Source organism: Chelonia mydas, chromosome 9 (genome assembly GCF_015237465.2).
Source record: "Chelonia mydas isolate rCheMyd1 chromosome 9, rCheMyd1.pri.v2, whole genome shotgun sequence".
Classification (NCBI taxonomy): domain Eukaryota; kingdom Metazoa; phylum Chordata; order Testudines; family Cheloniidae; genus Chelonia; species Chelonia mydas.
In genome coordinates this window covers 77,971,409-77,998,295 of record NC_057855.1, presented here as the reverse complement: position 1 = coordinate 77,998,295, position 26,887 = coordinate 77,971,409, and the positions used below count along the sequence as shown (strand labels likewise).

Sequence of the window (26,887 nt, the reverse complement as noted above, 5' to 3'; positions counted from 1 at the left end):
AATACTTTGCTTTTTAAATGTTTGAGATATGCCTTCCTGAACTATTGAGACTATTTTAACTTTTGATAATTTCTCTGCAATCCTGTTAATCAAACTGAATCTTTAATTGTATAAGAGGTAAGGAATTTGGGGTTTGATACCTTGTGCATGGAAATCAACAGGAATATTTCTGTTGACTTTAATGGGCTTTGAAACAGGCAATTGATCAGTTAAGGGAAAATTGTGACTTTGCTAGAAGTCACATGTATGGAGCACTGCATCCCAGGAGCAGACCAGGAACCCAACTGAGACACAATCTGCCTCCTGCTTTCTGCCCCTGTGCTCTGTGTGTGGGTGTACACTGTGTGCCAGTCAGCATGACAGTGCTATGGCTCCACCCACTTCCTGCCCCTGACTGCTCTCTCTCTCTCTCACACACACACACACTTCCTGCCCCTGACTGCTCACTCACTCACACGCACACACACACCTGTGCGGGAAGAGGAGTAGTGGCTCTGACAATAAGGTGGCCCTTATTAAATAATGACAGAAAGAAGATGCAATATTGTTGTAAAAATGCATGAAAAGGAGATCAGAGTTGGTCAGCTTTATAAATCTGCAGATTCTTGTGAAATGAGCTTGGAGCTCCAGTCCAGTTTCTTCAGGTGACCACCATGGCAGCTAACAAAGATGGAAATTCTTTATGGCAATAGGGCTGGTTGGAAAAATCTGAAAACATTAAAAGTTTTAATGAAAAATTGCAACAAAAAAATCCACAAAATTTCAAACTAGTCAAAAAACAGCTTTGATTTAAAAATAATATTGGCACAATCTTTTTCAGAATTATTTTCCCATTTTTTGACCAGCTGGACCATTCAGTCCTTGGCCTCTGTGCTAAGACTGCCAATGGTCCAGCAAGACTGAACTATCCTGCAATGTGTAGAAACAGTTCCCTGCAGGACAGGCTTGAAATATATTGGTGAGAGCATACAGGAAAGCTTGCGCTGCGTCTGCCAGTCCTATACCTGCTCTCTGGATAAACACAGGACTTTGTTCTCCGTAGCTATCAATATGATGCTTTATACCAGCTTTAAATCTTCACAGAAATATGAAAAACCAATGAACTGATCTTGATATTTTTAAGTTTCACCTTAACAATTTCAGAAGTGTATTTTAAAAAAAAGGAATCTGGGGCCAAATCCTGATTGCTTTACTCAGAAAAATGGCCTCATTCAGTTTAGTAGGACTGCTGATTTCAGTTGGTAAATGTCAGTGAGTGTATACACCTTGATTTCAATAGGTGAATACACCATTAAGGGGAGAATGCTTTAGCTCCCTTCCTGCAGGATTCAGTTTAAAACAAAAACAACAATCACTGGTTTACTTCTCATCCCACTTACGGTATGTGTGCTTCTTAGTGTGGATAGATACACATGCTAGCTCTCAAATTAGCATGCTAAAAACAGCTGTAGAGCTGTGGCGGCATAAGCCACGTCTCAAGCTAGCCACCTGAGTGCTGTCCTGCCCAACCACTTGGGTACATACTCAGGCTGCCAACCCATGCCACTGTGGCCACGCTGCTGTTTTTAGTGCACTAGCTAGCACGTCTGTCTACCTGCACTTAGACCCACATCAGTGCATGCCTCCCATGCTCTATTTGTCTCGTTTGTGCAGTGAGGGCCTGCCAGCCTCAAAGCCTACTGAGATCAATGGGAGTCTTTCCACTGATTTCAGTGGGCTCTGCATCATATCCTAGGGCCCCAGTCCAGTAAAGCATATAAGCAATTGACTTCAATTCACCTGCTTACAGTTAAGCACATGTATACATGATTTGCTGTTTCAGGTTCTAAGTGAGGGGAATATGGAAACTTTGATTTTGTTCTTTTTTATGTATTTACAGCAATCATCAGTTACTGGAATCCCTAAAATTAAATCTAAAACGTGAAAAGGCAGGCAGATTTTAAGGGCTAACTGCAGTGACAAAGCTTATAATATACACACAAGTTTTGCAGAGGTTTTTGCATCAGTTATTTTATGGGCGAGTGTAGCACTTTAATATGAAATAGACAGGCAAAATCTGTTGTCCAGAACAGTTGGATTTCAATGAGATGTTGGAATGACATTGCAATTGTATGCAGTAATATTTATTGTCTGTGGTAAGACTGTCAAATGCAAGAAGTCTGATAATTTTCTATGGCATTTGCATTCAAGAGCCAATAACCAACCTGAATGTATTGTCTATCATCCTTTAGCCCAGAAAAAATAGTTTTGGATTTTTTTATATCTATCTCCCTATGGTATTTACATAGCACACATCACTGAGAGACAGATTTTAATACCCCTGCTCTCACTGAGTAGTACCTCAATCACAAGAGGTTCCCTTGGAAGAAATGGGATTGCTTGTGGAGTGAGGTACTACTCAGTGTGAGTAAGGGTATCAGACTCTGGCCCTGTAGTATTTAGGTGCTAAGATTCCTCTACTAAATCACAGTCTACCAGGGACAAATCATATTTAAAAAGTTAACCTGGGGTGTAATTAATCTTATTTCATAGGACAAGAAAGGGTGTCCCAAATAATTTTAGTGTAGACAATAAAGCACTGTAATTTGCAATCGGTATAAATGAGGATGCAAACTGTTTGCTAGGAGGCAACACCCAGACCTATTTAACCTGGTAAATTATTGTGTAAAATCTAAATGCTGTGGGCCAGACCAGGCTCTGTAATCCACTGAATTTCTTTAGAAGGGGGTGCTATTGTGGTTTCCCTGATCACTGGTTTAAACTATGTTTAGTCTTAAAGTGAATCTCTCCAAGTTACATATGGCAGTATTCAGGGAACAAAGAAACCATCCTGAGCTTGTAAAACTGCATCTGCAAAAGCAAGCTGAGTTCTACTCATCTAGCGATGTACGTTTACTGCAACCATCGCCACTGTATCTGTGCACCTAACAATTTTATTACAAGTGAACACAAGAAGATCTCTGTGCTTCTCTCTCTTTCCCAATCTGCAGGTTGTTATGAAAAGCCAGTGCATCTTTGATCTTGTTGTAAATGAGCAATTGTTACATTCTTCTCACTATCACTCAAAATAATAAATAGCCGTTAGAAATTATTGGGTCTATTACCCAAGGTTTTTAGAATCCACAGCAGGGGTAACTTAATTGTTTCTCCTTAGGCACTGTCAGGAATAAATCAATGGGAACACAGCAATTCCATCTGATGAAAGATTAATGCAAGCAAGCATGCTTTGTATAAAACTGAAGTTGATTAGATTTAAGCACACAAAGACATAAGAAATAGGTTTAGAACATTCCAAATGTTTACCTAGAATTTGGAACGATATTGAGTAATTAACAGCAGGTACGCAGTGGCCAGTAGCTTACCCCCACAGGGAGAAAAGGGATCAGGAAAAATGTCTCACAAGATGGCTTCAGAGGACTGCTTTAAAGTACACTATTTTAGCTAGTTTTTTATAACTAACTTTTACAAAACACATAGGTTCGTCAGAGAGACTCCTATTAAATTATTACTTTTTAAATTTTTAATAAACTATTAACAAACATTTTAAACCATTTTAATAATAAAAATACTTGTATATTAAAGGCTCTTAAATTTAAGGTTTTTGGTTTCTTAACTTTTTTAGTTTTAGTTGTTGACTTTTTTAATTTTAATTAGCAGAAACTGCCAGCTAGTTTTGACCTTGCCTCTAAAAGCTGGCTTTCAAATTAATCCTATACTATGTGGTGTTCTATTTTATTAATTCATGGTGGCTGAATGCACATAATATGGTTGTAATTAGTTTGATCACATTCTGGGGTACATATACCCCTGAAATCCATGGCAACAATTCATACTGGCTGATACATGGGGACAGGTATCTCTCTCTTTCCCCTGCTATTGGCAGTTCCTCCTAGCTGTTGAACACACTTGCTCTCTAGAGCTCCCTCTAGAGGTTGGAAGGAACCACCACTAGTTACAAACCAATTAAAAGTAGCCACTTATAGCAACGGTAACAAATACCAAAATACTGTATTACTTACTTTACAAGGGTTCAAAGTGGTGGAAGAAGGGGATAAGAGCTATAAAGCTTTCAACCCACAGGGTCTGTTCTTGTCCCTATTGAAGACAATGGCAAATGCCCCTATTGACATTATTGATTCAGGATCCAGCCATAGGAGAATAGGAAGGATGGGTTTATTTGATAGCTAGAGTGGAATAAAATAGAAGAGATTTCCCTGACAAAGTAATTAACAAGAAACAAAGGTTCAGTTCTTAGATATCCCAGCATCAATAATACATCTGTCTCAAAGGCAGCCACATCTCCAGACCCTGCAGCAATTTTAGTTAAATATTTCATTTCTATTCTAGTATTGACTTTTGTTAAATTGCAAGAATTTAAAGAGTTGGCTGTTAATCTGAAACTTGATAATTGATAGAGGGAAGTAATCTTGCATAGCTCTGCCCAATTAAAATTCCATTAAAAACAAAACACAACAAAAACAATACCCTTGGGAAGTAGAGAGCAAAGAATTAGATTTGTATATAATAGGTGTTAAGAGTTAAAAATATTGTTACTATGAATACGGTCATGTTTTGTTTGCTCTAAAATAGTTAAAACTTCTCATTTTGTTGTAAACACATTACTGCCCGCCACAAATGTAAAAAAATCAAGAGTCAAGCCCCCGAAACTCAAGAGGATGGTTTTAAAATTGTTAATAATAATTTGGGATTCTTGCAATTTGCCTTCTACTTTTCAGTATTTAGGATTCACTGGGGACACATTTTTCAAGCTTTTCTTTGCAACTATGAAGGCTAGAAACGTGTTTTGTAATAAAAGCTGAGCTTCTCATATATTCAAGTGATTCTAGCAACTGTAGCTTCAAAAATACCATTTATCATGAGACTTCACCATAAACGACATTGTTGTTGATCATCTAGTATATTAATGGGCAAGGGAATTACATTTATTTTTCTTTTTTAACCTAACAGTGCTTTTTAACTTTTTACAAACTTTTCCCTTTTTTCCCCTTCAGCATTCCTGCCTTCCTCGCCAGTCTCCCCCCTGCTCAGCTGGTGGCTGCTCTTTGGAGCTAGTGAAGTTTTCAAGCTGCGTATCCCTCAGCACTTTGGGCATAGACGAACAGGAGCTGGAGGGCAGAATGGCCGAGTTTCAAAATCCACCGGAGAAATGGTGAGATAGATGAGAAGACATTTATATTTAAAGGACAGCAGCAGCCCACGCTACAGAGAGTGGCGGATCCAAAATGGGACTTTTCCAGATGTGATCAGTGTAGAAAAGACTGGAGGTCCGGGGGGGAGGGGGGAGCGCAATGATATAATGAAAAGAAAATCAATAAAAACAAGGAGCAATCACACGTCCGAGCCCTATTGCATCACCCGATGAAAGTAACAGAAGGCACAACATTATTTCCCTCCTCGCCCTTCCCCAAGTATTTATGTTTGATGCGTCCCTTAAACCAATGTGTTGTATCATCCCTGGTGTCTGAACAGAATGCAGGCCAGGGAAACGCTGGGGGAAAGATTCTAATTCCCTGCCGCACGCTACACAACGCCTTCCTCCCCAGGTAACCCCAGGGACTTCACTGCAACCCGGGGAGTAAGGAGCTACTCCGTACATGGATACCAGAACCTGGCCTTTGAGAGGGAAATCTGACACGTGGACAACTGCCGACTTTCTGATCCAAGTGTACAAAAGCAGGGCAGTAAAGGCATGCATTTAAGCCAGTGGTGGGCAGCCTGCGGCCCGCATGTGGCCTGTCAGAGTAATCCGCTGGCCGGGGTCGTGTAGTAAACTGCTCCGTGTACGAATGTGCTACTGGTAGCAATTACTGATACGTTAGATTGTAAGAAACTGCTATTGTAGTACACAGCGACCTGAGGACACTACACCGGCCGCTGGACAGTTTATTGACATTGACCGGCCGCAAGCACGGCCGCCCGCAGCTCCCGGTGGCCGCAGTGCCGCGCTCCGGCCACGGGAAGCGGCTGCCAGCATGTCCCTGCACGTATGTTGTAGAGACACTGAGGGCGCATAAAGGACATCGCCAACTTTTATGTGGATCTATTTATGGTTATCCTCTCTTGCTTGTAAATATGCTTTTAAAAGTCTGAACGTGATTCTTCCCTGACCGATTCTCTCTCTCCCGCCCCCCCCCCCTCCATTTGGCATGTATTGTTATTTGTTACTCCGCTCCCTTTGTCTCTGAAGGAGTTGAAATTAACTCGACCCTTTTTGCGTAGCTTCACTGAACACCTTTCAATTACCGTGTCATCAGCGATAGGCACGACGTTGGGCATGGTGCTTACAAGGAAACGGCATGGTGCTTACTCGTGACCTGAAACCAGAGGCTCAAACATTCGTTTTTCGTGCGACCCACACAAATGGTGGTTATTGTGTTGTGTGTGTATGGGGTGGGGGGGGGGTCATGTACAGATTAGTGGGTTATAAAAGACATGCTTATTGTCTGGACCGAAGTGTCTTTTCAATTTTCAGATGATGCCAAGACTGTGAAGAAGGGACAGAAGCAAACTCCTTTGCTACACGAAATCTGTATGATACTCAATTTTCTTAGCTGTAAATCGAAACGTGTGTAGATTCACTGGGTAGAAGGGCAACTTAATTATTACGGCTCGTGGGAAAATTTCAATGAAAACAAATCTTCAGTGAAAAACGAAAATGAGGATTTTCATGAACATGCCCTCTCCTCGCCCCCCCCCCCCCCCCATGCCGCTTTCCATCTAGCTCAGCTAATTATTACCTTAAGGGGTGGGTCACGCAGATGACAGAAAAGGAGCTAATCCACTGTGGGTACGCGAAATGTATCACGATGAGGCTTTGCTGCAGACTGGCGCTTGCACCCCATTTACATGCTTGTTGTTCTTCCCCATGCCCTGGAAATAAGGCCTCTTCTACTTCTTAAACATTTCCTGATACACTGCTGACAGGAGAATGCATTTGTCTACACGCCAGGAAGCTGCATTTATGTTTTACATGTAATTGTGCATGATTACAGGACGAACCAATATAATGTAGACGCAAATCTCTGAGGCGATGTAAACGTAGGGCCATCTGTATAGATATCTATATACGTGTGCACACGCACAAATGTACTGTAATTGTATGCACCTTTCTACCCAGCATACGCGCTCCATTTGTTCTAAATTGCACAGCCCTATTATATACATATATGTATGCATATACGATTGTTCATAGGTATTGCGCATGTGGTTTAGTATGCGCCATGCATTTATGCTGTGTGAGTGCATGACTGTGTGTATTTGCACATGACATGTGTGTGCTTTGGTGTATGCGTATGCAATGAGCGCGCCCTGTGTATGAATGGTTGTGTATGTCTGAACAATTTATGCAGGCACGTGTACTTTTGTGTGTGTGTGTGTGCACAATGCAAGAGTCCTCCCGGTAAAAGCGAGCCTCAGTACATATATGTACGTGGCGTACTTAGGCACCAGCATGGTAAAGTACCGCTGAGTGATCAATGTGAAATACCTTGGTGGATTTTATTACGAGCCTCTTCTGACTGACGCCCCTCCTGCTTCTCTTCAGCCCGGAGCTCTCTGCCAGTTCCGCTCCCCACCCGCCGGCTCTGCTGGCTGAGGAGCCAGACAGAGAGCAACAGGACGGATTCGAGTGAGCGAAAGTCCCAGCTCCAGTCCGGCGCGCAGCACTCGCCGCTGATCGCTCGGGCTCCGCTGGGCACACACAGCTCCCCCCACAGCCCCGGGAAAAGGCTTGGTTGGGGGCCGCGCGCGCCGGCGGGGCGGAGCAGCAGCTCAGCTACTGGGCGAAGAGAAACCAGCCCGAGTTGCAGCAGAGAGCCCCGGGAGCCATCTGCTGCGCGCAGAGTCTGCTGCGAGGGATTGCTCGGGGGACGCGCTTTCCCTTTCCCCCAGCACTTGTTGCTGTTTCACCCGAGACCTAGCTCTGCGGCAGCCCTTTGAAGCCCGGACGATTTGGGCTCTGGGGTGGTAACAACCTCTCCGAATTTGCTGTCGTCCCGCACCCCTCCCCCCCGCGGCCCCCAGCTGCATCCCTCCCCGCCGCCGATCCTAGTGCAGCGTCGCTGGGACGCCGTGTAAATATTTTTGCAGCCGTGAAACGGTTTGTAGGCTGTGATCCCGCTGAGCGCTAAGCGGCGCCCGCAGACTTTGGTGGAAGGGGGTCAAGGGCCGTTCGGGACTGGAGCTGAGGCTGTGGCCTTTGTGTGTGTGTGTGTGTGTTTGGTCGCTATTGTCTTTAACGTTGGGTCACCCGGCTGCTCGGCCGCTTCCCTCCCCTTGGCTGCGAGGAGAGACGTCAACTGCGGCCGCAGCAGCGTTTTGTAAAAAGGCGCCGCGCTCCTCCCTCCTAAAAGTTACCGGATTAATTATTGCAAAGCCCCGGGACCTGCTTTGCGACGTGGGCCGGTCTCCCCCTCCCCCCACTCTCCTGCCTCTCTCCAGGTCACAGATCAAAAGAGTAAAGAACAGCCACCAGCTCCAGCAGTCGGGAGGGTCCTATCCCGGCGGCACCTGCTAGTGCCAGGGTTTCCCTCCCCACCCCCAGCTCGCGTGTGGTGCCTGCAGTGAGCAGGAGAGGATGGGATTCGCTGGCCAAAGCCGGTGAGCGGCACGAGAGGGGACAGGACCGCAAAAGGCTCGTTCTCCGCCCGCCGCTTGCACTCGACCCCAGCCCTCCCGGCCGACTGCCCCGCGGGCTCCCTCCAGGGATGGAGGTGCAGATCGGGCTTGGCAGCGTGTATGCGCGGCCGGCGGGCAAGACGTTCCGGGGAGCGTTCCAGAGCCTGTTCCAGAGCGTCCGCGAGGTGTTCCAGAGCCCGGGCGCCGGCCCGCCGGGAGAGGAGCCGGGCGCCAGCCCCCAGCCTTCCTCCTCCGCCCAGTGCCAGCCCGGTGCCCGCCTGCAGCAACAGAGCCCCCGGCAGCAGCAACCGGACTCCCCCGCGTACCTGGCTCTGGAGGAGCATCCCCAGGGCCAGTGCGCCCCGGCGGTCAAGAGGCTGCAGCCTGAGGACGGGGGCCCCGCTGTCACCCCCTCCGCGGCTCTGTCCCTGGTGGGCTCCGCTTTCCAGGGCTGTTCCGGGGACCTCAAGGACATCCTGGGCGAAGCGGGCGCCCTGCAGCTCCTGCAGCCGGAGGCCCAGGCCAGGGGCAGCCGCGGCGAGGTGGCTGCGGCCAAGGAGGACTTTCTGGGGGACAGCGCCAAGGAGCTGTGCAAAGCCGTGTCCGCCTCCATGGGTCTGGGGGTAGAGGCGCTGGAGACGCCCGGCGAGCTCCTGCCCCGGGAGGACTGCATGTTCGCCCTGCCCGGCGGGCACTCCCGGGTCGCAGCGGGCGCCCAGCTCGGGGACTGCAAGAACCCGGCGGGGGCTGCGCTCCTGGAAGAGCCGGGCACCAGCCCGGCCTCCTTCAAAGGGCACTCGGCCGCGGGCAACGGCCCCGGGCCAGGCGAGAACGTGCTGGCCATAGACGTGCCCCACAGCCTGTCCCTGTACAAGGGCTCCCCTGGCCTGGAGGAGCCCGCTGCTTTCCAGGGTCGCGATTACTACAACTTCCAGCTGGCGCTCGCCCCCCATGCCCGCATCAAGCTGGAGAAGCCCCTGGACTACGGGCCCGGCAACGCCTGGGCTGCCCAGTGCAGGTACGGGGGGGACATGGCCAGCCTGCCGCCCCATTGCCCTGCCTCGGCCCCAGCCTGGCACTCGTTTTTCGCAGAGGAGGGGCAGCTCTACGGCCCATGTGCAGAGGCGGCTGCTGGCCCTTTCGGCTGCGGGCGAAGCCAGGGGCCACCTGGGCAAGAAGTAAGCGACTTCCCGTCCGACGTGTGGTACCCAGGAGGGATGGTGGGCAGGATGTCCTACTCTGCTGCCTCCGGTTGCATCAAGAGCGAACTCACCCCTTGGATGGAGGGCTATGCCGGGACCTTTGGGGAAATGCGGTAAGTACCCACCGGCACGTGCAGACGAAGACCCCCTGCCCTGTCAGTGTCTTCCCGGAAAAGTCAATCCAGCAAAACCACTTTGTGCATCGGAAACCAGTACTAGACACCCGTGAATATAGGTTACCGTGACAGCTGCGAGCAGACTGTCCCAAAAGGCACTGCTAGGGGAATGGACAGCATGCAGGTGCATATAATATACTAGCTGCCCTGGCTATTTAAGCTAAAAGTTACTTATAAAAGTTAGTGGACATTTTTCTCCCTGCATTTGTGAAGTGCTGATTCCCTCTAAAAAGCCCAGACCAAGTTCTTAGGAGAGAGGGCTACCGCTGTTCAGTCTGAATTATGAAGTGGATTCAGATAATCGAGCATAAAGTACATGGAAGGGGTTTGCTCATTAAAAGGTGATGGTTGGCATTGAGTGCTTACTCTAGATCATAACTCATAATCTCAGTACATAATTTGATTTGGCTGCCTACATGGAGTAACAGTTTTGTGGGTTTGTTTTTGTTTTATCCTGATTAATATTATAGCAGTGCTCCTTGTGACTCAGAGATTATGCCTGCATTGCTGTTCTAAAAATCAGGACACGGTAAGATGATATAACCATCCACACTTCTTTTATTACTTACCTTTAAATTAGTTATGTATCTGCACTAACAGGCTGGTACTCAGGACAGTGCATTTTTAGTATAGACCCCATTGAATGTCAGATTTTAAAAAAAATCTCTGAGCACTAGTCTTCTTTGTGAGTAGAACTGTAGACTGATCACAGCGCTGGAAGAAATTAAACTAAGTGAATTTGCTCTTATAATAATACCTTGTTCAGATTTAAAGTCTGTGTCTTTAATGTAGTTACAGGAGCAATTACTAAGATTGCATGCGAGAGTACTCTGTATCCTCTTCAAACAAACAAAAGAAATCTGAAGGCAGTTTTAATATATTTTACAAGAAGGAATTCACTGAGAGTAGTTCCCCATGGTCCTGTCACTAGATCCCTTAAATCTAGCCCAAAGTAGGAAGTAAACCACTCTGCCTGAAGTAGGTAAAAATAACATTGAAGCCATGGGCACCTCAATGCATTGTTAGTCATGGCAAAAAATGTCCGTACCTGATGCTATCAGTACAATTAGGGATATAAATCTATGGTGCCTGGAAGGCTGAGGGACTAATAATGGGCTATGCTGCATTTTTACATCTCAGTGGCCAGTTCAAATCTAACTCTGGTCACACGCTTAGTGTTTGATACAATGTGTAAAAGGACAGGTTTCAGAGTAGCAGCCGTGTTAGTCTGTATCCGCAAAAAGAAAAGGAGTACTTGTGGCACCTTAGAGACTAACACAGCAGCTATCGTGAGCACTACATATATTGAAATGTTTTAAATGAAAAATAAGGATGTGACAAAAATGGGGAAAAGCAAGGGAATGTTAAAGTGAGTCTGACTTGCACAGATAGTGCCAATGGGGTGAGAGTTAAGTGCAGAGTATTCTTTGGTACTGTAAAAAGAAAAGGAGTACTTGTGGCACCTTAGAGACTAACCAGTTTATTTGAGCATGAGCTTTCGTGAGCTACAGCTCACTTCATCGGATGCATAGCATATCGTGGAACGATATGCTATGCATCCGATGAAGTGAGCTGTAGCTCACGAAAGCTCATGCTCAAATAAACTGGTTAGTCTCTAAGGTGCCACAAGTACTCCTTTTCTTTTTACGAATACAGACTAACACGGCTGTTACTCTGAAACCTTTGGTACTGTGGTGCAGACCCCACCGAAGTCAGTGGAAAGTAATTGGAGCTGAATGAGGGCATTAAATTATTACTTGTCATAACTTTTGTCAGTTGATGGCATGACTTTGAAGTCATGGGGCCCAGTCCTGCTGACTTCTTACTCAAAGTGCGTTGTCCTCGCTCACAATATAACCACACATGGCACGTGAATAAAGAATAGTCGCATGAAGGTATACAGCATTGGGCCAGGGTTTTTTTAAATGTAATTACTTCAGGTAATATTTCTCAGAACCATATAGTACGTGTAATTATTTAAATTGCATCTGACCGTAAATGACACTGACGGGACTTATATGCCACTTTGTGTTCGGTTTTAATTTAACTGTGTTTAAGTGAAGAGGAATGAGGCTTCTGTGTGGCGCTGCTAATATTGTACAGTTCAATCCTGCCAAAGTTATTTGTCATCTAGATGAGATTCTCTATTACCGTTAACAACTTACTGCCTATTGATTGTAGTGTGCAGTTGCCTTTAATTTACTTCTAGATAGGGACAGATAACAGATGAATGGACAATCATTGTTGTGACAGAGGCTGTGATTTATACATCAGTTTCTTAGACAATAGCCCGAGTGATGGCAGAGAGTCACAGGAGCTACAGCGGTTTTGTATCAAAGTTCTTTCCCTCAGTTCCCTCCAGTGAGCAAGTCCCTCTGTAATGATCACACTTGGCACTTTTACAGCACTTTACATTTCCAAAGCAAGGTTCGATCATTACCTAACGAGGCTCAAAACTTGCCTGGTATTGCACAGAGTGTGTAGGATGGATTGCACAGGGAGCCTCTTCCCTCACCCTGAGGTCAAGGCAAGATATTCCCCTGGCACTCTCTTTGGTGCTAAGTGAGGGACTCAGCTAATGTGCCCACTTGTGTTCTGCAGCCTCAAGGAGAAGTAGTCATCCATTCTGGCGACATGGGTAGAGCCCCAGATCCTCCTACATTCACGCTGTGGTCAACAGCAGATGCTGAGGTGGGCTGAGTCTTCCTAAAGGAGTAGTAATAGGTGTTTTGGAATGCTTTGCTATCAGCCCTCTTCCCCTGAGCTATCCTGCCTTGTGCCATCAAGCTGGACCTTTATCCATTCACTCCACTGTTACTGGTCTCCTTCTCTCTTCTTGTCCCCAGTTCTCTTTCGAATTTGTGTCTTCACTTTTACATTTTGAATCCTTTTTTATTCTGCTCCTTTTTTGCATACATGACGTTAAAACATCAGCACATTTCCCCCTTTGCTTCTTAGCAGGTTATAGTTTTATTTTTGTTATATCATGTCTGTGTCATGCTTTTCAATTTATTTTATTTTTGATACCAAAATAGATTATTTCAGCTCTAAACCATCTGGGAGGGCTCGGAGGGCTTAAGAGATGGCTGATGGGACGCAGGGTCTTTCTCCTGTGTATCACTGTGTCATTGTTTTGAATCTAGCACACTGAATGGCACCTTCTGATGGCTGCTCAGTCACTTCTGTGAAGTGTGTTGGTTCCTGTGATGCTGGGATGCCCACCTATAAAAACCACCATCACCATTTGCCCCCCTTGTTGGCTATCTCTGGGGACAGGGCAAGGGGTAGGTGGTTAATAGAGGTGAACTATTGTACTTATTCTGAAGGGTTGGTCCCTCTAGCTTGAGATTAATGCTGCCTGTGCTGTATCACTTACCATAAACAAGAGTATTTCAGTTTGCTGGACTCACAGTAGTACATTAAATTCACTTAAACATTAAAAAGGCAAAACAAAAAGTATTAATCCATTTGGATTGCTCTTGAGGCTTTTCACATGCCGCTTGTCATTGCTCCAGCATCATTTACTTATAAACGGTAAATTCATCTAAGCCTTTGTTATTCTGTGGATTAATAGCTTTTTCTCATAGTGATGTTTCATTTACTGAGGAATTGTTTACAGTATTTGAGGTGACAATGGAGGTTTTCTAAATTAAGAAACGGATCGCTAGAAAAAATATTAATAGGACAGAAAGTTCACAAACCAAAAGACATGACTTGAAAATTAGAAACTAAGAATAAGTAAGGGATTTGAGCAGATTTATTTCACACAAAAATAACAAATTCCTGGAATTAGTCACTATTCAGGTGACGGAAGCAAAGACTTTAAGTAAATTGAAGGGATAATTGACTTAGAAACATCTACTTGCGCATATAGCTAGTCTTTGTAACCACATTTCTTATCACATTCACTCCGCTCCTTTTTCTCATCCTGTCCATTTGTTTGTGAGGTACACCCACTTGTCATATCCTCTTTTAAATTAAATTGCAATCTGTTCTGGGCAGAGACTCTTTTACTAATATAGCATCTAGCATAATGGCACCGTAATCTTACGTGGAGCCTGTGGGTGCTGTTGTAATACAAATGGTAAATAATTATTATTATAATAATTGTTACGGGTGGAGGAGATTTAGGTAGTTGGTAATAAAATCAGAAAGGTGTTAGTAAGATCAACCAAAAAAGAGGCAAGCATACTGAGCCAGATGGTTTTTCCGTGTTCCTAAACTCTTTTACGTTAACAGTAATCAGTACTCCACTCTGTGTGCGTATGAGACTGTGAAGGAAGGTTATTTTAGAATTCAAGGAGCCCAATCCTGCACCTGCTCAGTAGCAACATTCTTATCAACTTTCATGGGAGCACAATTGACCCCCCTGTTTTTCTACTATGACCTTTCTGCTCAAGCAAATGGTAATATTATGTAAATATTTCTTTTGAAGAGAAGTGGCGCATGGAAGAATGCTGTTTCTGAAACCTGCCATTCTGGCCAGCTTTCTCATATGCTCTCAAAGTCCACAGTTATTAAAAGAGATTTAGTGTACAGTGGATTCCAGGTAAGTGTGGAAATCACTGATGTGCTAAACCCTGTCTCTTGTTACAGAAAAAAAAATCCCTCCTCACCACCTTTTTTAACCTTTTTTGTTTTGTTTTGTTTTATTTTTAAAAAAAAACGTCGCGGCAGATTCTGCCCTCATCTGCACCTGGACAACCGCAGCATATTTGTCCCTGTAAGAAAGCAGGCTGTCATTTTGCAGCACTGTCAAAGTATCTGGTTTATTTGATTACAGCTCGGGGGACAGATCCAGAGGTCCTTGCGTAGTGTTTTCTTAGGCAGGAGACCACTGACTTCAAAGACAGTTGTTGCTTGAGAAAAAAAATGCAGTTTTTAAGGTGCTCGGAATTCAGCCCTTAATTATCACTTTCCATCTCCTTTCAGAATATTGAAGTGGTTTCAGTGATGTCTGACTGATTATTTGGTAATAAATCTGAGCTCTTGGTCGCTTCCATAGTTTTAAAAATACAGTATTGCATGTTTGCAAAATTGTCCCAAACACTTCTGAAGGTTGAGCCTGGGGTTCTCTTTTCCCCAGGCCACTAGTGACCAATGAGCTTAATGGTCCCAGCCTAGTTCACAGGGGAGTGTATGCACTTTTTCATGTCAGAGAACCAGTTTTGTGCCACTGTCAGCTTCTGCTTAGGAAAGTCTAAGGTCTTAAATAACAGGGGATACTTATCAGGAATTAAAGCACTAGAATAGCTTTTGGATAGGACGAAGCTTGCCCAGGGCCTACCTGCATTATCCCTGGTTCTGGCAAGTGCTTGCAAACTATCGCTTCAGTGAGCACTAAATAGATTTTTGTTTGTTTGTTTGTTATTTAGCGGAGGAGATTGGGAGGCCAGTGAAAAGTCATTATTGATAATGATGGTTCCTGGGATTTGCTTTGCTAATGATGGTAATTGAGTTCTGTAGGCTCTGTTATTTTCTGCTATAGTTTTCTTCTTTAAAAAATGTAACAGAAGATAGCTGAACAAATCATTTTATGGCATAATAGGCCAGTGGGTACCAAAGGGCAACTTTTGGTAGTTTATATATTGATTAGATCAGGTCAGAATAATCCCTGCTGTAATTCACACGTTATCCTCAGTAGAGTTATTCCATGGATGAATTTGGCCCATTTTCAAGTAGAATAATACTTGGACAGATTTTTATTTTGTCTCTAGCACTTTGAGCCCAATCCAAAGCCCGTTTGAGTTATTGGAAGAACTCACATTGACTTCAGTGGGCATTGGATCAGGCCCGTAGTTCAGAGCTCGTAGCGCTTCAGTGTTCACAACACTATGCTCAGGTCTTCTGCAGTCAAACCTTATGTCCTGAGCTGCCTGACTAATATTTTCTTTGCCCCTGCAAAAGTACAGCAGTCCTAAACCTGGCTAAGACACTGATACCTTCTGGAGCCCCGGGCAAGACCCTTCCCTACCTACTGCCTGAGGCACTGTGTTTGCAAACCAATGAAATGCAAAAAAGAAAAAATCACCAGCCTTGCTATGGGGTTGATGCTGGCCCTGAACTGAGTTTTCCTTACCACGTAGTAATAATTAGAAAGGGGCTTTCATGTGTTCTCCACTAATAGCCAGGAAAATATTTTTTTAAGCACAGGGTGGATGGAGTAGATCACAGTCCTGTTGTATATTTAAAGAACTGTTCAGTCGTTTTACGTGTGAACTGGTATGTCGCGGGCCAGACACTCATCTATCAGGGATGAGTTAATGAATTATGAAATCAATCTGGTCACCATGTAAGGTAGGAAACTAAACCAGGTGACACTTTAAAGGTCTCATTTAAACTTGCTCTTAGGATAAATTTTAGCCATAGCTCATCATGATCTGGAGCCTGCCTGGTAGGCTCTCGCTGTTGTACTCCGGGCTGGTAGTGAGGCTGCCTGTTCCCATGTCTGGTCTCTCAGAGTTGGTGTTTGATGGGTTAGAGCGGATGATGCAGAGATGGTTGTTTACTTAGTTCCCTGCTGGGTTGGTTGATTTGGGTTATCTGTGTTTTGTGTGTTTCTTTTATTCTGTGTTTGGATGTGTTGATTTTGTTTTGTTCTCACTGTTAATTTAGATTGGTGTGTGCTTTTTAACATTTGGTCTCCTAAATTCAGTTGACAGCAGTTATAAAGCAGCAGCAGGTTTCCCGCTGCCACTATTTAAGGATGGCTCATGTGATTTATAGCAGGCATACAGATAAAATTTCAATTCAGGCATCTAGCCTCCAGATTGCACAAGCGCTCTGGTGCTCAGTACCTTGCAGGAGACACTCAGAAATTGCATGTTGGTGTTGCTATGTTGCGGCGGCAGCAGGACCCATAAAATTAATAACGTAAATCATTTGATTCCTCTTCTATTTATGAACTGGTTGATGATTTTCAGAGAAGGCTGGTGTTGGAATTAAGTAGACTGTCATTGTGCTGGGAGTGTTCACATTTGTAGGTTTTTTCCTCTGCTATTAAAAAGGCTCTCATATCTGTAGTGATGAGTGAAGGAAAAGTATTTGCTTCCAGTGTTTATTATTGTCCACCTCCCCCCACCATATGATTTTTTTGGTTGTGTGATTTCAGTTGTTACTATGGTAAATATCATTTACCATGAAATGATAAATATTTCTTTCTGTCTTTGTTTCCATGTAGTACTTCTGAATTTGCTAGTATGGAAATCTACAGTTAGGAAGGGTAGATGCATCAGGGTATAAACCACTGTGATGTAGAGCTTTGTTCATTCAAAGATTTAGAACCTCCTTGCCTGCTGTGCTTAGAATCCCGTGGTGTAATTAAAAACAAAACATCTCTTTGCTCTCAGTCACCCTTTGAATTTCTGAGATCTGACACCTGCAAGAAATTTATTCTAAACACTCATACCTGACATGTAAAATGGACAAGTTGTTTTGAGTTTCCTCTCAAACCCAGGATGTAACAAAAGGGTAATCTGTACACAACACATTTAGTATAGAAGACAGTGGCTGGGAATTCACAAAGACATCAGAGAAATAATGTATAATAGCACTTAAGAACTCTGATCCATTTTAGCTACAGTAGCACTGAGTATGAGAATTCTGTCTTGTATTAGCTGTTATCTTTATATAGATAATAGTAAACAAATAGGTTGTGACAGCTATTCCCAACCTGTACAGTTTTACTTCTTTTCATGATCTGTGCTTATGGTATTCATAAGGTGTTCCTCTACTACAAAACTAAGGACTGCACTTCATGTTGCACAGCTCAGCTAGTCTTTGCCTTGTCATAAACCTTCCGTTTGCATATTATTGGAACCTCCAACAAGAGTGGGAGGTATTAAGCATAGACAATTAGAAAATATGCAAAGGATTTGTTGCTTTTGTTTGAAGGTTAGAGAGTCCCTAGTGTTCTCTCTTAAAATGGTTGGGGGGGGAGGGAGGCGGGAACAATGAAAGAGTGGGAGATATATCACGAAAGATACATTTTAAATAAAGTCAAATTATGTTTTGTAACAGAGAAGAAGGAAATTGTAACTTTGTATATTGGTAGACTTCAAATGAAAAGATATTTTAATGACAGGTATGTGTTTTCATACAACGCCAGTGAGCTAACACCTTCTTGGGATTGTGACACCAACTCAGCAAAGGCAAAGTGAACAATAATCAGCTCCACTTAAACTGGCCTTTTGGGCTCACTTTACAATCACACAGGAGGCATGTTATCCATGAAAGTAACTCTGACACCACTGAAGAGGGGAGGATCTAAGAGGACTGCCATATTACCTGATAAAGAGAATAGGGGTCAGTTCAAGATGTTGATGTCTCCATGTAACCAGTTGTTACAGATGTTGATGTTGATGTCTCCAGTGTTATAGGATAATAGATAATAGCAAGGGGAGCGAGAGCAACTCATAGCAGCAGAGAGAAATGCTGAGATGTTTATGGATTCTTTTACACACACATGGAGAAGAGAACATACCCACAATATCTGAAGTTTTTATTTCAAGATTTATATTTGGCAGTGGTTACTGTGATAATGGCAGAAAGAATGGGCAGTCTTTGCTTCCACCTTACTTCTTAATTGCTTTGTGGTAAATCTAGGAGAATGATAACGATTTACAACCAGTGCTTCACTGTGAGTTGCACCAGAAATTGAAACTGGTTAGTTCAGGTGAGTGCACTAGTAAAAACTAGAGCTGGTTGGAACTGAATTCCTGTTCTGCAGAAAATTCTGAAATTTTGAAAAAAATATTGTTCCAAATCACAATGAAAAACTTTTGAAATTTTGAAACTTCGTGCAGAACATGATTCCAAATTTCGTTTAAAAAATTAAACACATTTTTGTCAACCTAACTGATATCTTTTGTTTTGATGAGGTCAAAATAATTTCATTTTGATAAATTTTAAATGAAGCATTTCAACCTTATCAACTCAGGTTTTATGTTATGTTATATAATAAATTTATAATATAATATAAAAGTCAACATGACATAATATAGTCAAAGCATTTTGACTTTTATAGTATAAATGATATTATATAATAAAATGTGTATCAATTTTTTATTTCTAGTTTCTTTTTTCTTTTCTTTTATAAATTGGTACAGTACTTGGTTTTGAAATTGGCATTCTAATTGGTAAGTGTTATTCTAGTTGGTAATTGCTGTTTTCATTGGTTTGGTAATTGGTACTTGGTGTGCTCATTGGTAATTGCTACTCTGGTCATGTGTAAATTATTTTATAATTGGTAAATGGTCTGGTAATTAATAGTTTCCTATTGTAATTTATATAATAAAAGTATAAAATAAAATAAAAAGTTTTTTGGACGCTGTTGAATCAGTATTTTCTGATGGCAAACTGTTCCATTGTAAAATGATCATTCCACTTCAGTGAAAACTATTTGTTCCTTAGAGCCATTCTGATAGCTCCCAAGGAACTGTACAGAAGATGCATGACTCTGACCAATCAAACATAGTTAAATTCACCTCTCTGCTGACATTCCACGCAAGAGCTATGGGCTTAAGTGGCACTTAAGTGATGTATACTCCCCCAAAACATCCACAAAGCCACCTCATTGTCCTTCATATCCCTCCTTAAACTTCTCCCTTGACATGATGACTACAAACTTGACAATGCTTAGGCTGCTGGTCTGCTGAGATTGCTGCTTATCATACTTACTAATATTGTTTCATTTTGTCCCCCTCTCCCTCCTGCATCTTTCCATATGCACCTTTTGTCTCTGTCTCTAGTCTTATACTTGGCTGGTAAGCTTTTGTCTTTTTCTTCTGTATTTGTACAGCACCTAGCACAATGCAGTCCTAGTCCATGATTGAGGCTCCTAGGTGTCATGCCAGTACAAATAATAAATAGGAATTAATAGAGCTTTCGATTAATTGCAGTTAACTCACAAAATTAACTCAAAAAAATTAATCGTGATTTAAAAAATTAATTACAATCGCAGTTTTAATCACACTGCTAAACAATAGAATACCAATTGAAATGGATTAAATATTTTTGGACATTTTTCTACATTTTCAAATACATTGATTTCAGTTGCAACACAGAATACAAAGTGTACAGTGCTCACTTTATATTATTATTTTGATTACAAATACTTGCACAGTAAAAATGGCAAACAAAAGAAATAGTATTTTTCAATTCACCTCATATCAGTACTGTACTGTAGTGCAATCTCTTTATGCTGAAAGTGCAACTTACAAATGTAGATTTTTTAACATAACTGCACTCAAAAACAAAACAATGTAAAACTTTAGCGCCTACAAGTCCACACAGTCCTACTTCTTGTTCAGCCAATCGCTAAGACAAACCAGTTTGTTTACATTTATGGGAGATAATGCTGCCCACATCTTATTTACAATGTCACCTGAAAATGAGAACAGGCATTCGCATGGCACTTTTGTAGCCAGCATTGCAAGGTATTTACATGCCAGATATGCTAAGCGTTTGTATGCCCCTTCATACTTTGGCCACCAGTCCAGAGGACATGCTTCCATGCTGATGATGCTCATTAAAAAATCATTCGTTAATTAAATTTGTGAATGAACTCCTTGGGGGAGAATAGTATGTCTCCTGCTCTGTTTTACCCACAGTCTGCCATATATTTTAGGTTATAGCTGTCTCTGATGATGACCCCAGCACATGTTGTTTGTGTCAAGAACACTTTCACTGCAGATTTGACAAAACGCAAAGAAGGTACCAATGTGAGATTTCTAAAGATAGCTACAGAACTCAGCGGAAGGTTTAAGAATCTGAAGTGCCTTCTAAAATCTGAGAGGGATGAGGTGTAGAGCATGGTTTCAGAAGTCTTAAAAGAGCAACACTCTGATGCAGAAACTTCAGAACCTGAACCACCACCAACAAAAAAAAAAAATCAACCTTCTTCTGGCGGCTTTTGACTCAGATAATGAATATGAACATGTGTTGGTCCGCTCTGCTTTGGATCATTGTTGCGCAGACCCCGTCATCAGCATGGACGCATGTCCTCTGAAATGGCGGTTGAAGCATGAAGAAACATGAATCTTTAGCACATCTGGCATGTAAATATCTTGCGACATCGGCAACAACAGTGCCATGTGAACACCTGTTCTCACTTACAGGTGACATTGTAAACAAGAAGCTGGCAGCATTAGCTCCTGTAAATGTGAACAGACTTGTTTGTCTGAGCAATTGGCTGAACAAGAAGTAGTAGTGAGTGGACTTGTAGGCTCTAGTTTTACATTGTTTTATTTTTGAGTGCAGTTATTTTTTGTACATGATTCTACATTTGTAAGTTCAACTTTCATGACAAAGATTGCACCACAGTACTTTTGTTAGGTAAACTGAAAAATAAAATTTCTTTCATTTTTTCTTTTTTTGTAATAAAAAATAAATATAAAGTGAACACTATACACTTTGTATTCTGTGTTGTAATTGATATCAATATATTTGAAAATGTAGAAAACATCCAAAAATATTGAAATAAATGGTATTCTATTATTGTTTAACAGTGCAATTAATCACAATTTTTTAAATTGTGCTTAATTTTTTAATCGCGAAATTAATCGTGATTAATTTTTTTAATCGCTTGACAGCCCTAGTAGTTAATAGTCTGTAGGCCTTGTGCAGAACCTCTGCTAATGTGGTAAATTTCCCCATGGAGCATTTTAATGTTAGAACATTACAAGGCGGTGTGCAGTCCATAATAGAGTTATCACCTGTGCTGATTTTTCTGGATCTGTCCCACATTCTGCCAGTTAGCATCCTTAAAACCTAACCATTCTGAATATATTCTGTAATCGATGCAGCATCACGACACAAAGACTTTATCCCACAAGGGCAACACTAAAGGCACATCTACACTTAGAGCTGGGGGAGTGATTCCCAGCTCGAAGAGACATGCCTTCACTACCTGCGATCGAGCTAGCATGCTAAAAATAGACAGTAGCCACAGTGGCTGGAGAAACTAGCTGCCGTGAGTATGTGCCTGCTGTCTTGCATGGGATTATACTCAAGGCAGCTAGCCCCTTCAGCCGCTCAAGCCACCACGGTTACATGCTAGTTTTAGGATGCTAGCTTGATGAGAGCTAGCGCAGGGATGTCTCCTTGAGCTGGAAATTACACCGCTAGCTGAAAATGTAGATGTACCCTAAGAAGGAGGCAGTCCTTAAGATGAACTCAGTTAGCTGAAAAGTTTGTGAAGCCCTATCTTTCCCTGCTTTGTTTAAACTATTTTTTTTTACTGTAAAGTGTGTTTTATGCTGTTGAAAATACCACAGTGACAGCCCAAGAAGCTGAAGTGCCCATCACAGCACAGGAAGCTGCAGTGCAGCCTTCCCCAGCACCCATTGCTCTGTGAATACACCTCAGCTTTGACTTGGAAAAAACCAACTCTAAGATGGAGAGGGGGAGTTGAGTCCCTTGTCCCATTCAGTCCTCAGCCTGAAGCTGCCAGCAAAGTCACTGCCAGTTTCTTAGGCTGGTTTTTGCGATGTGGACATGTACACTCTGAGAACTGAACTGAGATTGTAAACTCATTCCTTGTTGCCCACCTAACAGCTATCAGATGGTGACAGCTTTTGATCACTGCCCATCTGGCACACCACTGAATTGGTGACCCAGAGGTGAAGGATTCCATAGCCTATTGCCATCAAATAAAATGTAATTTTCTGTTCCTAACAGTCTCCTTTCAAATTTGATGGTCCTGCAGCAACTCTAGGACACATAGACTGTGGCTGCTGCAAAGCAAAGGTTTGCTGCATGAATGGTGGCCCCTTTTCTGCTGTTTCTTTTCCCAAATGGAGCTGAGGAGGCAGTGTGCAAGGTGAGAAGAAGGGCAGATACATTTCCTATTGAAGTGAAAGACAATGTATTTCCAGTAAACAATCATGAAACAGATGCAAACATATTGTCTCTATGCCCTCATCTGACTGGTGCAGGAGCGCCATCCTTGTGCGTGCCTCTTGTTTTGCAATAGTAGCAATTGTTGGAATGCAAATCAAATTGCCGCATTTCACTCCATGTTACTGTGTGGGGTTGAAAGGGAACTCAGAATGTGATTTACTGGAATATGATCGGACTAACAATGGATTGATGAATTTTCACAGTGGCAAGAGTCTCCCCCATGTCTGGTTCATTTTCCCCTCCTTTTCCACAGCCCTGCCACGGATTGGCAACTAAAATATCTTGGAAAGCATCTGAACCATATAAGACCTCCAATGCAGGAATGACTTACAAAAGTGGTGACGTTTGTAGGGTAATAACCTGGACAAAATCCTTTTTATGACAGGAGCATTTCACAATGCAGTAGCCAACAGACAGAGTGAAGTGGGCAGGGATCGCAGAGGTACTGGCTGACTTCTGTTAACATTGTCTTTTTGAGCAAATCTTGAGGAACTCCCTGTGGATATGTTACAGACTCCCTGTGGATATGTTGTGAGAGATGGGGGTTGAGGCGTGGAGAAGGAGAGATACATACCAACCTTCTCTCATGTGATTAAAGTTACAGTAACCACCCTATGATAAAACAGTCACATTTTGGGTATATAGACCATATCTGAGATTTCTCTCACCGATCCATTTAGCAGCTACACACTTCAAACCTTTCAAAGCATGACCATTATCCTCATTCCACTGTAACAAAGTGTATGGGTGTAGGCAGTTAGCACTCAGATAGTAACTGTGTAGCCTAGTGGAGCAGACAGTTGATTAGGAATAATAAAACCTGAGCTCTGCTCCCAGCTCTGCTACTAGCCTGCTGGATTATCTGGGCCAACTCACTTCATCTGTCTGTGCCTCAGTTTCCCCATCTATTCAATTGAGATGATGGTGCTTCTTTCCTTAGTAGAGTGCTTTTAAGATTTACCAATTAAAAGTGCTATGCAAAAGCTAAGTACTGTACGGGAGTGGAGGCTAGGCATCTGGCCTAGTGGTCACAGCTGGGCTGAGGTCTGCACACTAGGGGGTCGTCTCCAAGCAGGCACTGGAGGAATCGCAAGAGTCAGGGTCACAGAGGTGGTACAAAGCTAGAAGAAGGAATGAGGTTGGAGTCAGAGCACAGATGTCACGCAAAGCCTGGCATTGCAGTAAGCCAAAGTCTGTATGGCTGCCCACACAACTTCCTAGGGCAACCCCGAGGTTAAATAGGGCATTTGGCCAATCAAAGGGCTGCAGGGTACCATCACCCTGGGTCTGTTGGGTGGTACTTCCTGTGACACCTACTCTCAACAGTGCTCCCTGGGTGTATTATTGCATTGCCTCCTGGTGGCACTGTGGGACCAACAGCTGTTTTAGACTCTGCCGACCTGGGTTCTAGTTCCTGGATCCTTAAGAGTATTATTATCATTACCTAGCTGTAGTAGCATCTCAGCTGCAAATCTACCTGATAACTACAGCTACCTAAATGAGTACTAACTCCTACCAACGTTTCTCTTTCTGTTTAAAAACATGGAAATTTGCTGACAAAAAGCTTGGTTACCACAGAGTTCAGATTGCCTGGTGGTGTCTTGTGCCCTTCCCTGGGAAGGAGTTCAGCAACACTCAAACATCTGAGAAGCAGGAAGTACAGAATTAAGGTACGTGCCTGAACAACCTTAACTCTGTCCTCTTTGAGCAATGCCCCAGTAAGCATTCAGACTCTGCCTTTGCACTTTTCTTAATGCCCTGCACTCAAACTTTCAGCTCTGGTCTACACTACAGAGTTAGGTCAACACAAGGCAGTTTACATCGACCTAACTATGTAAGTGTGTACACAAAAATTTTGCTCCCACTGACATAACTCACCCTCTACACTGACTTAATAACTCCACCTCCATGGGAGGCATAGAGTCAATGTTAATGTAGTTTGGTCAACACAGTGCATTGCGTACATTGACTGTTGCTGGCTTTCAGAAGCCATCCCCCACAATGCCCCACTCTGACAGTTCAGTCAGTGCAAGCGCTCCTGGTGAAAGTGTAGACACGCATAAGTGATGTAATTACTGTGGCAGCTGTATGCCAACGTAAATGAGGTTGACTTAAATTTGTGGTGCAGACATGTCTTTAGCCTACTCTACAGAAATAACACCACAACTGCTAAATTGTACAGTCCCTTCAATCCCTTCACTCATATGCACACAATGTTATCAAACACTATAATTTTACTTTACCCATCCTTAAACTCATGGGCCACACTCCTATTCCACCTAACTGCCCCAGTGACAATCCCAATGGCAAGAAGACCCCTCTGCCCTGCTATTGACACAGCTGACCCAACTCAGCTGTGAAATGAGACATAGTGGATCTCTCAAGGTACACAAGCATGTCCTTCCTTTGATCACACATATAGGGATCAAGGAGAGAGACTCAGCTTTTCAGAGGCGTATAGCCCCTCTCCGCCATTTACCTCATGTCACAGTCACAGCTCTGCTAAGCTGCTCTAACTAATCCCTCTACCATTCAGTGAAACTACACCTAACACAATGACCACAGCTGGAGTGCATGCAGATAACTCCCAGTAGCTGTTGCCAGCTCCAGAGGGGCAGAGTTCTGGTTGCATAGACATGTCACTTAAATCTTCATTTCCTGTTTTTCACAAGTCTGGGTTTTGCTAACTCAACATTCTGGAAGGACACAATATATACCTGTGGGCAATCTCAACTCTGCACTACTCAAGTTTTTTTGTCAGTGATAATATAGATTGATTGATCCCTTAATAGATAAGGGAAGGGCTGCACTGCTAAAGATTTATTTTCAATTGACAGGTTTCAGAGTAACAGCCGTGTTAGTCTTTGCAAAAAGAAAAGGAGTACTTGTGGCACCTTAGAGACTAACCAATTTATTTGAGCATAAGCTGTAGCTCACGAAAGCTTATGCTCAAATAAGCTGGTTAGTCTCTAAGGTGACACAACTACTCCTTTTATTTTCAATTGAGTACATGACACCATATTTATTTTGTACCCTTTGGCAGCACAGTTCGTTATAATGATGCATTATGCATACCTTATCCTTGCTTTCCACTTCTCCTATTCAGCCCTGGAGAATCCTGATTGCTGCAGACAATTGTTGTGTAAAGGATAGGAGTAGCTGGATGCTGGGGTTTTGCTGGAGGTGGTGGGCAAAAGCAAATGTAATGAATGCCCCAATCATGTATTCAATGTGGAATGTACCTGCTTATCCACAATCATCAAGGATGAGCCCTCAGCATGCAGATCCGGGTTCTTACAAGGAATAGCAGTTGTTGTTTTGCTGTGGATCAGAGTTTTAAACTACAGTTAATACAAAGTGTAACTTAAGAGTAAACTTTGTATATGAGTAATAGGATACAAAGTCATTTAATCAAGTATACAAAAGTACATTTGTTTTCTTGTAGTTGTCTTGTGGTTCAATATCTTCTGCATAGACATTTATGGTAGGATATAATAAAATACGTTATGCCTGAATAATTGACTGAAAAAGTTCATTTTGCTATTTTGTGTGAGAGGTAAATCCCACGTTTTGAGTTTAAAAAACAAAATCTGATGGCTTTCAATAGCCCTTTTAGCTGCAGCTGAGTTAGCATTTAGCTGTCACGGAGTGGCAATGTGACCAAGAGTCTAGAACACTGCACCGACACTCTATAGAGAGCTGTGTTCTGTTATAACCTCTGCAACTGGCTTGCTGAGTGACCTTAGTGAAGTCACTTTACGGCTTTGTGCCTCATTTTCCTTGCTTTTACAATGGGGATAATGAGACCTCCTTTGTAAAACACTTTGAGTTCTACAGATGGAAAGTTCTATATAAGAGCTAGATATTATTATCACCTGCTAAACCTGCTAAAGCATGGGAAACAGGTGGCCTTATGAACTTCCAGTTAGAGTTTTAGACTAGAAAGCAGAAGTTTTGTTTCAAGAATGAGGA

The 26,887-nt window shown here is 42.9% G+C and overlaps 1 protein-coding gene across 1 annotated transcript in view; it reads left to right on the top strand.

Annotated features, from left to right (window-relative positions):
* Nucleotides 1-7,790: 7,790 nt before the first annotated feature.
* Nucleotides 7,791-26,887, top strand: part of AR (androgen receptor) — a 121,605-nt gene continuing 102,508 nt past the window's right edge. The window contains exon 1 of the mRNA XM_027822662.3: nucleotides 7,791-9,952. Coding sequence (XP_027678463.2) covers nucleotides 8,727-9,952 — 1,226 coding nt within the window. The 5' untranslated portion in view covers nucleotides 7,791-8,726. The remainder of the gene's footprint in view (nucleotides 9,953-26,887) is intronic.